General features: G+C 36.3%; 1 protein-coding gene across 1 annotated transcript in view; it reads left to right on the top strand.

Moving 5' to 3' along the window:
• The window catches only part of LOC139695161 (zwei Ig domain protein zig-8-like), a 711,122-nt gene extending 698,256 nt beyond the window's left edge, over nucleotides 1-12,866 (top strand). The window contains exons 3-6 of the mRNA XM_071593820.1: nucleotides 1,756-1,966; nucleotides 4,149-4,214; nucleotides 8,611-8,910; nucleotides 11,123-12,866. Of these exons, the coding sequence (XP_071449921.1) occupies nucleotides 1,756-1,966; nucleotides 4,149-4,214; nucleotides 8,611-8,910; nucleotides 11,123-11,262 (717 nt within the window). The 3' untranslated portion in view covers nucleotides 11,263-12,866. The remainder of the gene's footprint in view (nucleotides 1-1,755; nucleotides 1,967-4,148; nucleotides 4,215-8,610; nucleotides 8,911-11,122) is intronic.
• The last annotated feature ends 473 nt before the right edge of the window (nucleotides 12,867-13,339 follow it).

The following is a 13,339-nucleotide window of genomic DNA, read 5'->3' as shown; positions in this document are numbered from 1 at the left end:
AGACACACAAGAATTTTTACGCCTACGATACTCTTCAAGTTTATAAAATATCGATTTTGATTAAGACCAATGGTTGACGGGGGATTTTGTGAAGAAGATAATACTTCGTGCGGGAATGAATTCATTATCCCTGAAAAGCCTTTTATCCGGCCGTGTTGGAGAGCAAATGAGCACTGTTAGCTTTGGGTGGTCAGCGCATATATTTCCCACACCTAGGTGGTGATTCTGCGATTTTGCCACGAAATGTTTGACACGGCAATCGCCCTCCGTCTCCACACTGACTTAAGCCCTTGATGGACGCATTAGTCAGCCACCCTCTTGCCCGAAACAGCCGCGCCCCCTTGAAAGACCCCTCTCTCCCCGCCCCATCGACCCCCTCCGCTTCTCCTCTCAGTCCTACAAAACCCTTTGATTCCCCTTATCACCCATTCCTCGTGAATTTCCATCACCCCTCCAACGCGTTTTCAAGCCCTCCCCCCTTCCGCCTCCCTCGGCACCTCCCTGCGGGAGCAGGGATAAAAAAAGGGGGAAGAGGAGACCCTTCGACCCTCTCCCCGTATCTTTCCCACAAGCATTCTCTTCCTCATCTCCCTCCATTCTATCACCCTCCCCGCTTCCCCGACGCAACTTCCACTACCTACACAATTGCCACTCCAACCCTCTGCTACTCCGACCGAGTTCGTTTCTCCCATCTACCTTTCCCTCCCCTCTGCCGACAAACCTCCGAACTCCATGCCATTCACCAAACTCTCAGAACCAAGTCACGTCCCAACCGTTACTGTAGGATATGAGACCCAGAATTTCAGCTATTGCCTCCACCCTTTCTTCCTTTTTTTCCTCATTCTCCCCCATCCTCTCTCTCCCCCTCACCCTTCCCCTTCTTTGTCTCCCTCGCCTCGGATATTTGTCTTCCAATCCCGAACGCTGACTTGTCGGACCCCGCTTCCACACCCCTCCCCCTCCGAGCCTTTACCTGCGCGCTTCTGAATTATTCCGCGCCCGTGCTTTTGCCGCTTTCCGTCACATCCAGCGGTGACGGCGTCCCCGACGAAATCTAACTACTGTATATGAACTTCTTAAAATGAAAATTTCCCGCCACTATCGTAGGCACTTAGTGACGTAGCATATGTAAATGGGATGAATCACGCTTATAGGTCGCGTTGAACGTTAAATTTGAACTTAGAACCCATCGTTAGAACTTGAAACACATCATTTTTAATTACGTTCATAACAACTGTCGAACCATGTTTAGCAAAAATAAATTTTGGTAAACCCTCAGGCAGAAACCACCGGGTAATGATTATCCAAAATTTAAAAACATTTAAAAATTTACAATAACATTTTAAGTACAATTACACAAAATTACATTTAAAAATGCATTTATGTTTGTGTTTTAATAATTATGTATGCTTAATTAATATTAGTATTACGCATAAGTAGGGATTTATATTTATAATTCTTCAGACCTATATGCTACACCCAAACTCTAGATATATATTAATTTCCGAACAAAATTATATGCTCGTTACTACCGCGCAATTTCGATTTATTGTCTTACGTTATTCCAGTAGCGATTAATAAAACTCGGAAGGCTGGCAGTTATAGAATACGGAGGCATCTCGTTAAATGTTGGCCTGATTAACTTTTATGCTAATTATATAATGCCCTAATGACTTTTATACTTTTTAAAATATATCTTTCAGCTCAGCACATAGACAAAAGATTAATTGCATCATCTTTTCATTTCCTTCTCAGGTTTCTTGGATGAGGAAGCGTGACTTACACATTCTGACCTCCAGTATCTTTACGTATACTGGTGACGCTCGGTTTGGAGTCATACACCCAGAGGGGTCTGACGAATGGAACCTGAGGGTGGAATATGTTCAGAAGAGAGATGCGGGGATTTACGAATGCCAAGTCAACACGGAGCCCAAGATCAACATGGCGATCCTACTTAACGTGGAAGGTGTGTATGAAAGTAATTCAAGCAATCATTCTTCAAATCATGCTACATACATTGTTGACAGCTGTGTCACAAATATCCTTGTGTTATGTACCCTTTAATTAACATTATTTTGGCAACATTTTATTTCGTTTTCGTTTATTACCACCCGAAATACATAAATACTCTTTCAAGATTGAGAACGACTATTTACTTGATTTGAAATTTAGTGTTACCTGACGCTAAACATCGTCCAATGGATGAATATTGCTAGACTGGGCTAGCAGAGAGGGAAATTTGAATATGCGATGTGCATCTTAACCAGTTTCAAATGGTGTATGCACATATGTACAAAAAACAAAAATTAATGTTCAATACAGAAAAGAAATTTTTGCGTCAATAATTTAAAGTAAATTTAAACCTGTGAGTCAACAATGGGGTGATGGAACGCCACCAACAGTCATTTAATTACCATGAATAAAGTAAATTTGCTTCAGATGCTTTAAGAGTCCTGAGATTGGCTCAACGATTTTTAAATTTCTACTTCATCTATTTTTAGTCAGACTGATGTTTCCAGAAACCTCAAGCAGGAGGGTTTGTGGGTTAATTCCGCAGACTGGCCTTTCGTATTATTTATCGCTATTTCAATGCTTTTGGATTATTTTTAATTTTTTTCTATGTTTTTTGGGACTTATTTCCTTAAAAAATGTTTTTACTTAGGCTTTAGGACTGTAGTAATAATAGGACCAATGCCATTTTCACTCATGTTTCGTGTTGAATTACAACATCCACATACTCATCCAGATACTTACAAATTAACATTGGGTAACTTGCATGCAAATGTGTATGTTGCCTATCATAGCCAATTATCATCATACCTTCGTCTCACACGCTGTTATGCATTTATAATTGTGGAGCGAAAATAAGTTTTATATGAAGTTAAATTTTGCCGCTTAGTTTTCCTTTGTCGCTTGTATGCATTCGCTCATTTATTTATTGTAATTCTTATATTTCGCTTTGTAAAATGATTTTATGGGACACATTCTTTCTCTTAAAAAAAATTGCTTTTTTTTTACGGTGACCATTCATATCTCCATACCTGGACAAGTTTAAAGTTTTGCGAAATGCTCGGTTCGTTTTCAGCATTCATACTTGATTTCCCTCATTGCTTATAGAGAGTATCAAACCATCATTTTTAGTGTACATGTAACTTTCTGTATACCGCCAAACTATGATATACCTGTAATTAATCATTATCTGTAGTATCCTTTCATAATACTTAGTTAAGATTTTTGGTATCCGTAGTCTAATGTATTCGCATCCTCTAACAATCGTTATTATTTTATTACGTGGGGGCGATCAATAATTATATCCTCATTTCAAATGAGGAAATATGTTCAGAACTGCAAATTGAGAAAAGAGATAATTCATCAAAGGTAGGGGGGGCTAAATATTTTTTCTGTGCTTTAATACTGCATTTCCGGGTATTTATTTCCATGCATACATATGTCACTTTATTTTATGCTTATTCCGCATAAATAATATGAATGCATAATCAATTGAAAAAAGTGCATTAAACTAGAACTTCCTCACCCTTATTTGAACTGCTTTTCTTACATTTTATCAATTTTTCGTGCATTCTTTTTACTGGTTCAAGTTCTATAATAACGAATATAATGGTTAGAATACATTTTAATCAATATTTTCGCATTTTTTTCCCAAAGTGGTTTAATATTGCCAAAATTCTAAACTTAAAAGATGAACCTAAAATAAACATGCATTAAATCATTGGTAATCCAGTTCAATACGGATCATAACAAACGGTATCATATCAACTTAACGGACACCGAACCAGCGTGTTCGAAGATTTCACGGTTCATTAGTAAATTAGTAATTCACGTTTGTTGATCACTAGTTAAAGTGAAGTCATAGATTAGCAAATCTCTGAAATTAAGAATTGTATTCCTCGAAAAGTTGGCAGCAATATCATTCTCTATAGCCTTTCGAAGCATGTTACTTAAAGCTTATGGACTATTAGCATTTAATGGAACAAATAATGAGATTGCATCGTTCGCATAATTCGTATTTGAAATTGATATAATTACGGATCCCCTCTGAATGCCATTTTTAGCAGTTTTACCCTTTAATTATTTATTTCGGAGTCTTACATTTTTTTGTTTTTCTCTTTCTCTCTCCATTTTTCCAGACAAGACCTCAGAATTAGTAGCTACTTCATTTGGAAGTCGGAGTCCACCACGCAAGTCCAACAAAGGTTATTAAAATTTGTTTTTAAATATATTGTTCCCAATCAAAAAATGCTTATCATAAATGAACAACATTTGAACATCGTCTGCTATCCTACCTCCTCTGTCGTTCTGCTGCACTACTTAATTTCCGCTTTTCCGTTTTGAGTAACAGTTCTGAATCACCTGTCTGCTACTGTGGATATGATTTTGCTAAACATAAGGTTTATTTATTTTTTCATTCTATTTAGCTTTAATTTACGATAGTTTCAGTAGAGTTGGTATAATGTGTTAGTGTCATTTTTGTTCGTAATTGTTTTGTTATGTTACCGCGTCAAAGTGTTAATTTCCGTGGTAATACTAGTAGTATTACTTATGTACTCGAGGTAAAGTGAAATAGTTTTTATTGCTAATTATGCTCAGTTTTATCGGTTGCTGTTTGCACTCCAACGATGAATTTGTAGTTTTTTTCTTTTCATGGTTGCAGACTACTCCCCTGTTGAGTAATTCTTTATTTCAGCATTATATTTTGCTCGCAATAATGGTCGTGTTTTTATCCTTTTAAGCCAATCACACATTGGCATAAATATACTTCCGCACAATATATATTTTTCTCTACCATTCGTGGCATTATATTGTACGGAAGTGTTTAATCAATAATTAAATTGGTGCTTATTTTGTAGAGACCGTCCTAAACCATTTATTATTTCAATGCCGTGGGATTTATAAATGTCGATTTCGGATATTAAAATTTGCTTAAAATTGATTCTAATGATTTTACTTTATCGCATGCATTAGTTTTCTCTTATTCATGCTTTTATGCAATAGAAATATTAGAATTTAACACTTTATTTTCATTTGCACACACTAATCTAAGGTATGCTTTAAGAGCCGTCTTAATACTGTGATCGGAATACCACTTAGCAATTTATTTTTTTTAAATTACGTCCTTTCATTTATTTCCATACATGCAATTCTTCATTTGAATGTACTCCTACTTTTCTTTGCTCTTCACTCTTATTTTTCCAATTATTGCTTAAACTAATTTGGTCACTTTAATGTATCACATACATTCTCATGTATTTTTTAATAAGTCATCATTGGTGTATAGTATTTAATATTATTGACTTCTGACCCTAGCAAATTTAGGGTGTGGTTTTTGTGTTTGAATAAAAAGACTTAATAAAAGTCAAACTGTGAATCTGTGAAGTGGTACAATGTTCTATTCTATTTGATGGCTGCAACATATTTTAAAATGTTAAAAAAGTTAAAAAAGGACATAACTTCTTAAAGTAGTTATATATGTAAAATTTCATAGGCATAAATATAAGTCGAGGATATTTTAGGTGTGACATGGTACAAAAATTACGTTGCTCTGAGGATTTCAATTTCCACTGCCATTTACGACTTAGGATTTCAATGTCTAATACTTTTGCAATTAAAGCGACAAAATAAAATTTAAACTGCAATAGCTTAATTGTTTCAACGTTATATGTACTTCATGTAATTGAAATTTCCATATACTATATAACGTTTTTCAATCCATTCTTGCTATCGCTATCGCCCAATTCGGGCATAATTTTGCAAATGTGGAGCAATTTGTTTTGGAATTATATAATTTGAAAGTACGTTTTATTTAATATTACCAAAATTTTAGAATGATAATGAAAAGCTGATTTATAAAATTTCTTATTAAAGTCGTAGCTTTTACAATCAGAAAAAAGTGGTATGAATATCTGTTATATACGTATAATTTTCTTATCTAAGGTTGTAGAGAAGAGGAAAAAGTGAGAAAATTTTCTGCTACAATGTGGACGTCGGATTTTAATTACGTTTGTGGTTGACTTACTTGAGGTTATCCTTTTAATTGTGTAGAAGCCCAGAATTGCGACACCATTCGTAATTGTGAAAGTGCACGTAAAATAATGTAACATTGCAATGCAAAATTCACTTAATCATTTAGAAGGAGGAATAAATATCTGGAAAACAGATTGAATATGATACCTATATGATGATGACTGCATACATGATTTAAAATATAGATTAAATGAAAATGCAGCTAATACGATGAAACAAAAAATATTCTAAGAAAATTAGGACCTTTCCTGCAAACAATGAGAAAAGGTCCATTGTTCTCAGTTTACTTCTTGCGTCTTATAAAGGTGATTGATAATCTCCGGAGCAACGCACGTCTTTCTTAATTGGAATTGCATGGGCTCTCGTCGAATTGGTCCAATGTTTTCCGTTTAAATGCATGCTCTTCATCATCAATAATATATCTGACTAATCCGCACCACTAATGGTAAACCTCATTAGTTTAGGAGCATAACCGCAATGGAGGAAGACTTTGGATCAATAGAAAATTTTTATTTCCCTTAGTTTGTGTACATTATATATGCATAACATTTGGACGGCACAATAGAATTCAAAAAGAAAATAGATAACAGGTAAAAAAGGACGCTTATATTTCAGAAAGTTTTGAGGTTTTTCGCGCTTGAATGTATGGATGTATGTGTGTGTCTATATATATATATACATACATACGAGGGTCATCCGGAAAGTAGTACCCGTTCGTGCCGCATGAAGTGCTGACGACGCGAGTAGCCGCTGGACGAGGTCAGATAGCTTCAGTGGCTTGTCTGCCTTCTCTGAGCCAAGTTGCGTGACGCTAGCATTGCCTGTGTTGTTTCTGTGATTGTTTACAATGTTTAAAAAAATTGAGAACGCCGCCAGTTGTGAAGTGAGGGCAGTGATTAAATTCCTCAATGCAAGAAACGTTCGCCCATGTGATATTCATCGCCAATTAAAGGAGGTGTATGGAGACAATGTAATGGACGAGTCGTCTGTTCGGCGGTGGTGTCGCAACTTCAACATGGGGAGGGGGAACACACACGACGATGAGCGTTCGGAGAGACCGTCTGTCATTACAGACCAACTGGTGAGCTCAGTTGACGAATTCGTGAGGAACGATCGGCGCGTCACAATTGATGACATCTGTGAGCATTTTCCCAATGTTTCTCGAACAATTGTTCATGAAATTGTTAAACACCATCTGCATTATGCAAAAATTTGTGCAAGATGGGTCCCTCGCGTATCTCAATGAGCTGGCGGCGAAGGACTATGCAGCAGGAATACAGAAACTTGTCACACGTTATGACAAATGCCTTAATTTGCTTGGAGATTATGTTGAGAAGTAGTTTAAAGTATCCTCTTTCAAATAAAATTTTTTATGTTTGTTAATATTTACTTTTGTCTTTTTATTTCACGAACTACTTTCCGGATGACCCTCGTATATATAATATATATATATATATAATATATATATATATATATATATATATATGCATATATATTTGTGTGCGTGTATCTTTATACATAAGCCGAGGAGATTTGAAGTGTGCCATTGTATAAAACGTACGTTGCTCTGAGGATTTCAAAGCCATTTTTTTGCAATAAAATTTACGAAATAAAAATTAAACTGTTTTAGTTTTAGTAATTTACAAAATGTTAACATAAGTGTTTCAACGCTTTACATACTTTATTTAACTGATATATCCATATGTTTATTTATATCGTTATCGTATATTTAACGTGTATATGTATCGTTCATATGTGTATATAATTATATATATGTGTGTTTATATATATATTTTTTTTTTAAAGAAATACACGAGTAGTATAATATTTGGACAGCACAATAGAAAACAAATAAAATAGTAACACTTATAAGGACACTCACATTGTCAATTTTTTAAGCTTTCCGCCTTCTCTAAGGCCTTCTTCAAGTAAGACTACTTAGTCTTACTTGAAGAAGGCCGAAAGCTTAAACAATTTACAATGTGAGTGTACTTTTAAATGTCACTATTTTTTTTTGGCTCTATTGTGCCAGCCAAATATTATACACACACACACACATATATATATATATATATATATATATATATATATATATATATATATATACACATATATATATATATATGTATACTCACTAGACTATTTTTAATAAATAATATGTATATATTTTCAACAGGTGGAATAAATTATGCACATATAGAATATATATTCATGGATATTTTCTTTACGATTAGACGAAGTTTTGTTCAGCAGTTCAAATGATAATAAATTCAATTTTAATGTATTTTTCCTTTATTGCCAAAATATTATTGCTTACTCAATTTATGCTGCATTTGCACAATGAACGAAATATGAACAAGTTCAAAGTTTTAAAGGAAAAGAAAGCTTTTGCATGATTTCCATGGAATGATGAGGGAGACGTCCTTCATAAGATCCCGAGAGTATTATACATTTCTGTTGAATTGACGCCATTCCAAAGACCGCTTTCCACTGTCCTGCGTGGATATATCCATCGCAAACCTGCCTAATCGTAACGTGCTTGGCTGGGCTTTTCCTGCGGACCCGTAGCAGCCCAGGCGAGCATATGGGGACCAGAGGAGATCCACGTCAAGAAGGGCAGCACCATCAGCCTGACTTGTTCGGTGAACGTCCCGTCGACCCCACCATCTTCGGTGCTGTGGTACCGCGGCTCCAGCGTCGTGGACTTTGACTCGCCGAGGGGGGGTGTGTCCCTCGAGACGGAGAAGACGGAGTCCGGCACGACAAGCAAGCTTCTGGTGACGAAGGCGACCGTGTCCGATTCCGGGAACTACACGTGCGTGCCATCTAGTGCCGAGCCGGCGAGTGTGTGGGTGCACGTTCTCAATGGTAATGAAAATCATTCTGTTAAGATTTGGTGAAGGGTGTTTATCGTTTTTTTTAGGAAAAGGGTGTATTGGACGCCACTATACGGAATGGAATAAATTTGATGAATATGACTAACCCCTGTTATTTACCCTCTATTATTATTTATCACCATTCTCAAATTGTGATTCCATCATCTTTAAATTTATAGTAATTGTAACGTTTGATTTGGCTATAGGAGCACTCGGAGGTCATTTTGTAAATGTTACTCATTTTTTCATAAAAGGGACAGGAAATTTGTGAATTACTTGAACTGATATCTTGTTTGATTTAACCAGAAACCAGTATAGTAAGAGTATCGGGATTTTAAATCAGGACATTTGAGATAGGAAAAGATATGAAGTTCAAATTAGTAAACCAAATAATGGGAAACAGAAGGAGATAAATTCTGGATCATTTGAATTATTTATTTTAGAATCGCGACTAACATGACTGTCCTTTCATTGGCACCATTAATGTCAACAGTATGTTCTCATTCAATATTCCTCCTTCTTTCTTAATTTTGAAGCATTCTGAACCTAATGTTGTCTTATTACCTTTCCCTGCATTTTCTTTCAGCCAGTGGCTTTCTTCGCTAGACCACATGTCAAAAGGGACCAATTTACGGTTACACGAAAACGGGCTTTATATTAAGTTTTTCACCAGGTTTAATATTAAGGTGCGGCGTCCGATTGAAACAGATAATGCAGAGGAGGCGGCGTGGGAAGTTGAATGTAGAAGCTTTAAATAGATTGACAAGGAAGGAGTATCAGCAGGCTTTTGAGAAAATCATGAGTGAAGAAAAAGAGCCGATTCATATCGAGGATAATTGTAAATATATAAAAAAATGATATCGAAAGTCGCAAAAGAAACTATAGAAATCATTGATGGGAAAATGACAAGAAATCCATGGATCAAGGATGAGATGATTACAAAGGTAGATGAGAGAAGAAAATGGAAGCATTTAAATGCCGAGTTAGGTAGAAGGAAGTAAAAAGGATGAAATAATAATTTGAGGCGGGCAACAAATAAAATAAAAGAGCACGATGGAAGTCACAGTGCAAGAATATGGAATGTTTGCAGAGGAAGGGCGATGGAAGGGGAGATGAAAGGAATATGTAGGAGAACTGTATTGTAAAGAGCTTAGGCCAACAAGGTTAGAAATAGAAAAGGGAACAGGGAAAGCTAATTCTCTGTAGTAAGAGTTCAGCCAAAACTTTTCATCAGAGTAGAATTAATCGCAGCGAAACTACAAGTACGTAAAGGTTAACTAAAAGTTAGGGGAAACAGTTTTATGGACTCATCCATTACATTTATAAGGGAAGAATTTGATTCATTTATCTATATTTATTAAACTATTCCAAATAAGGGAAAGGGGACCATGTGTGAGGACTTCAGAATGATAAGTATGATTTTTCTAGCAGTTAAAAAGGTTCTCAGGGTATTTGAAAAGCGGATGGAGAACAGGGCAAATGATTACTTAGGGAATGCCCAGTTTGAGTTCAGAAAGGAGAGACTCCCGTGAGTCCATTGCAGTAACGAGGTCAGTAATAGAGAGGAACATAGGATAATATTCGGATGTATTGGTCTTCTTTGTATTTTTGCAAAAGGTCTTTTCTTAGAATGAATTGGGAAACACTAATGAATGTATTGCAGGAAACTGTATAAATGAAAGTCATGAAATAGTGAAAATGAATGAAACTGTCAAATGGAAGTATGAGTAAACTGTTGAGGTAGGAGACTTATCCACAATCTGTACTTGTCACAGACTTTGCATGTGTGAGCGGTGAATGAGCAGGGTTAGGAGGAGGGATAAGTTTAAAAAAAAAGCACGGGCATTACAGCTAACTGGCTGATACTCCATTCTTGTCATCCCTCTTAATGCTTCCGCACTCCATCTCCTAATCCGTCTTTATTTTGGATTTTTCACCCAACTTTAATGTAACTAAATTATCATCTGAGCCTGCATCCTCTTCTAGAAAACTAAATAAAGCATTAACATTGCTGTTCCTATATAAATATGATACTAAACGAGTGATAGTATAATTTTAAACCGTGATTATTTAAAAAAACTAAATCCTAAAATAATAAAATTGCGGTTTTATCTATAGTATCATATTTTTCAATGTCTAATTTATTTTTCTGTTGGGAATGGAGCCATTAGAGTCAAATGAATGAATCATTAATGCTTTTTCAGGTGAGCACCCTGCTGCCATTCACGGAGATCATGGATCATCATCGAGATTTGCTTCACCGCCTTTCGTCTTGTTATTCTGTGTCAGCGCATCTTTAGCGGTATCAGTTGGAATCCCTGGTGGGGCCGCTTTCCCAAGGTGATGGGTAACAATCGGCTGGAGAGTCGCTTGGAAATCCCTCTAAAGAAGAGAAGGTGCTTATAAGAATCTCCATGGCGACCTACATTTCCGACGATACTGGATACTGTGTTTTCTTCAACCCATCACTAGCTAGACAAGGTTAAGTCGAGAATGACACGAAAAATAAACCCCGAATTAACTGAATGAAGCCAGTATTTCGCAAGACTTAACATTTGTAATGCATTTATGTACTCATAATTGGTACATCGGAAACTAGAATGAGGGTCCAGGGCCACAAGGAAAGACACAGGAAAGTTCATTTTGTTTATTGCTATTATTCTTTCCCACTATTTAGCACCTGACTGAGATAATTTGTGGCAGGAGGGTTGATGTGGAAGATTTGATGTTTAAGTACATCTGCACCGGAAGTGATGCAAGATGTCTACCGTAAGTAATATGTCAGTGTATCTGTCGTTTCAGTGGCAACGACACTTGGCGCGTGTGTGCTTGCACGAATAATGGAAATTGTTCAAGTATCAATTTCCGGGACACACATTAGAAAAACGTGTCTTTTTAGTTTACGTGCAAATTTCAGTTGTTCACAATGCCTGAATATCCGAGATATTCACCGTGGGTTTCTAAAACAGTCGTCCAAATTAATCGGTGTGATGAAAATCTATGTTCACCTTCTATGTAAGAGATCAACGGCTGCAGTTTTTGAATGCGGACTAAGAAAATGTGTGGACGGTGGCCTGTGATGATTGTGACTACGTGATATGGTTGTATGGACGAAAATGTGACTCCGTGCTGGAGATGAAATGAGTAAAATTTGGGATAGACTCTGCTTTGAGATTTAAGAGACATTTTTTCCCAAGTGGATTCACAATGATATAATTTAGAATGATGAATAATCGTAAACTCTTTTTACATGGAAACCATAAAGTCTGGGAGCACTAAGAGTTTTTCATGTTGATTATGTCACGCACTCTGCCTGGAGTGGAACATTCGCAAATTTAAGAATGGGTTTCCCGACATGAAACTCCCATTTATGAGAATAAACACGAAAATTATATTTAGAGATTTGTCCAAAAGGTGTGACTATAATATTCTGGTGAAAAAGCCATATCCAAATACTTCACATTCCGATTATGTTCCTTTTTCTAATTTATTAGACGTCAACCCTGGTGTTTCTTTCCTAGAAAATGGGGTAAATATTTTTAAAGATAAGTAGGAGAATGGTTGCTTTCGAAAGGCTGACAAAAAGGATTGAAAATACGTTTTCTGTAATGAAAGGTATCCTAAAACATTTTAGCATGTGTAGATGTTTCAGTAGACCTTTGAAATATTTTTATTTGGTACTTGCCGATGTGCATCTCAAAATTATATGAGTTAAGAAGCTGAGATTGATTTGTCCAGGTCAAGTGTTGATCAAGAGAACCATATTTATAAATGTACTGTCCGGACTCAAAAACTAAAAATGTTTGTTTCATTTTAAAAGGAAAATATCATTTTGTACAAATTGTGTGTGTAAACGGACTTCTTTCCCTCCACATGTCGAGCAAATTATGATTCTGTTGCTCACCTGAGTGATCCACTTCTGTCAATGGATTGAAATTGTGATGGATTGTGAATAAAGTTGTTTTAAATCAAAGCTCCCGATTCAATCTCTTTATCACTTCCTTGGAAAGTATGGAAAGTGTTGTTTGAAGTGTTGATTCACAGGCCTCTTGTAAATGTGATTCAAGAGAGTGAAATCATCTATAAAGATATCGCGAAGGACCAAGATTACGTGCAGGAAGTGCATATAGTATGTGCAAACGAGACTGACGGTAAGGGAGATTACATAGCATTAAATACCAATTTTCGGTGGCCCACACCCAGCCACTTAATCTCGGAGGTTTTGGTGTTCCGTTCCAGACCTTTCGGCCATCTTCGACGTGTTTCTGGTATGTTTGTTGCATGAAATAAAGTTAATCACAAGGAGTCAAAATGTGGCTTGAATTAGAGAAGGTTTTCTAGGGGCTAGGGTTCAATTTGTGATCACCTATTTCGTCGTTCCGTATTTATATCATGGTCCCAAAGGTGCTGCGTAAGTGGCT

Source organism: Hetaerina americana, unplaced genomic scaffold (assembly GCF_022747635.1).
Source record: "Hetaerina americana unplaced genomic scaffold, ioHetAmer1.1.p SCAF_6, whole genome shotgun sequence".
NCBI classification, from domain to species: Eukaryota; Metazoa; Arthropoda; class Insecta; order Odonata; family Calopterygidae; genus Hetaerina; species Hetaerina americana.
The sequence above is the reverse complement of the archived record's forward strand: the minus strand, read 5'-3'. Positions and strand labels throughout refer to the sequence as shown.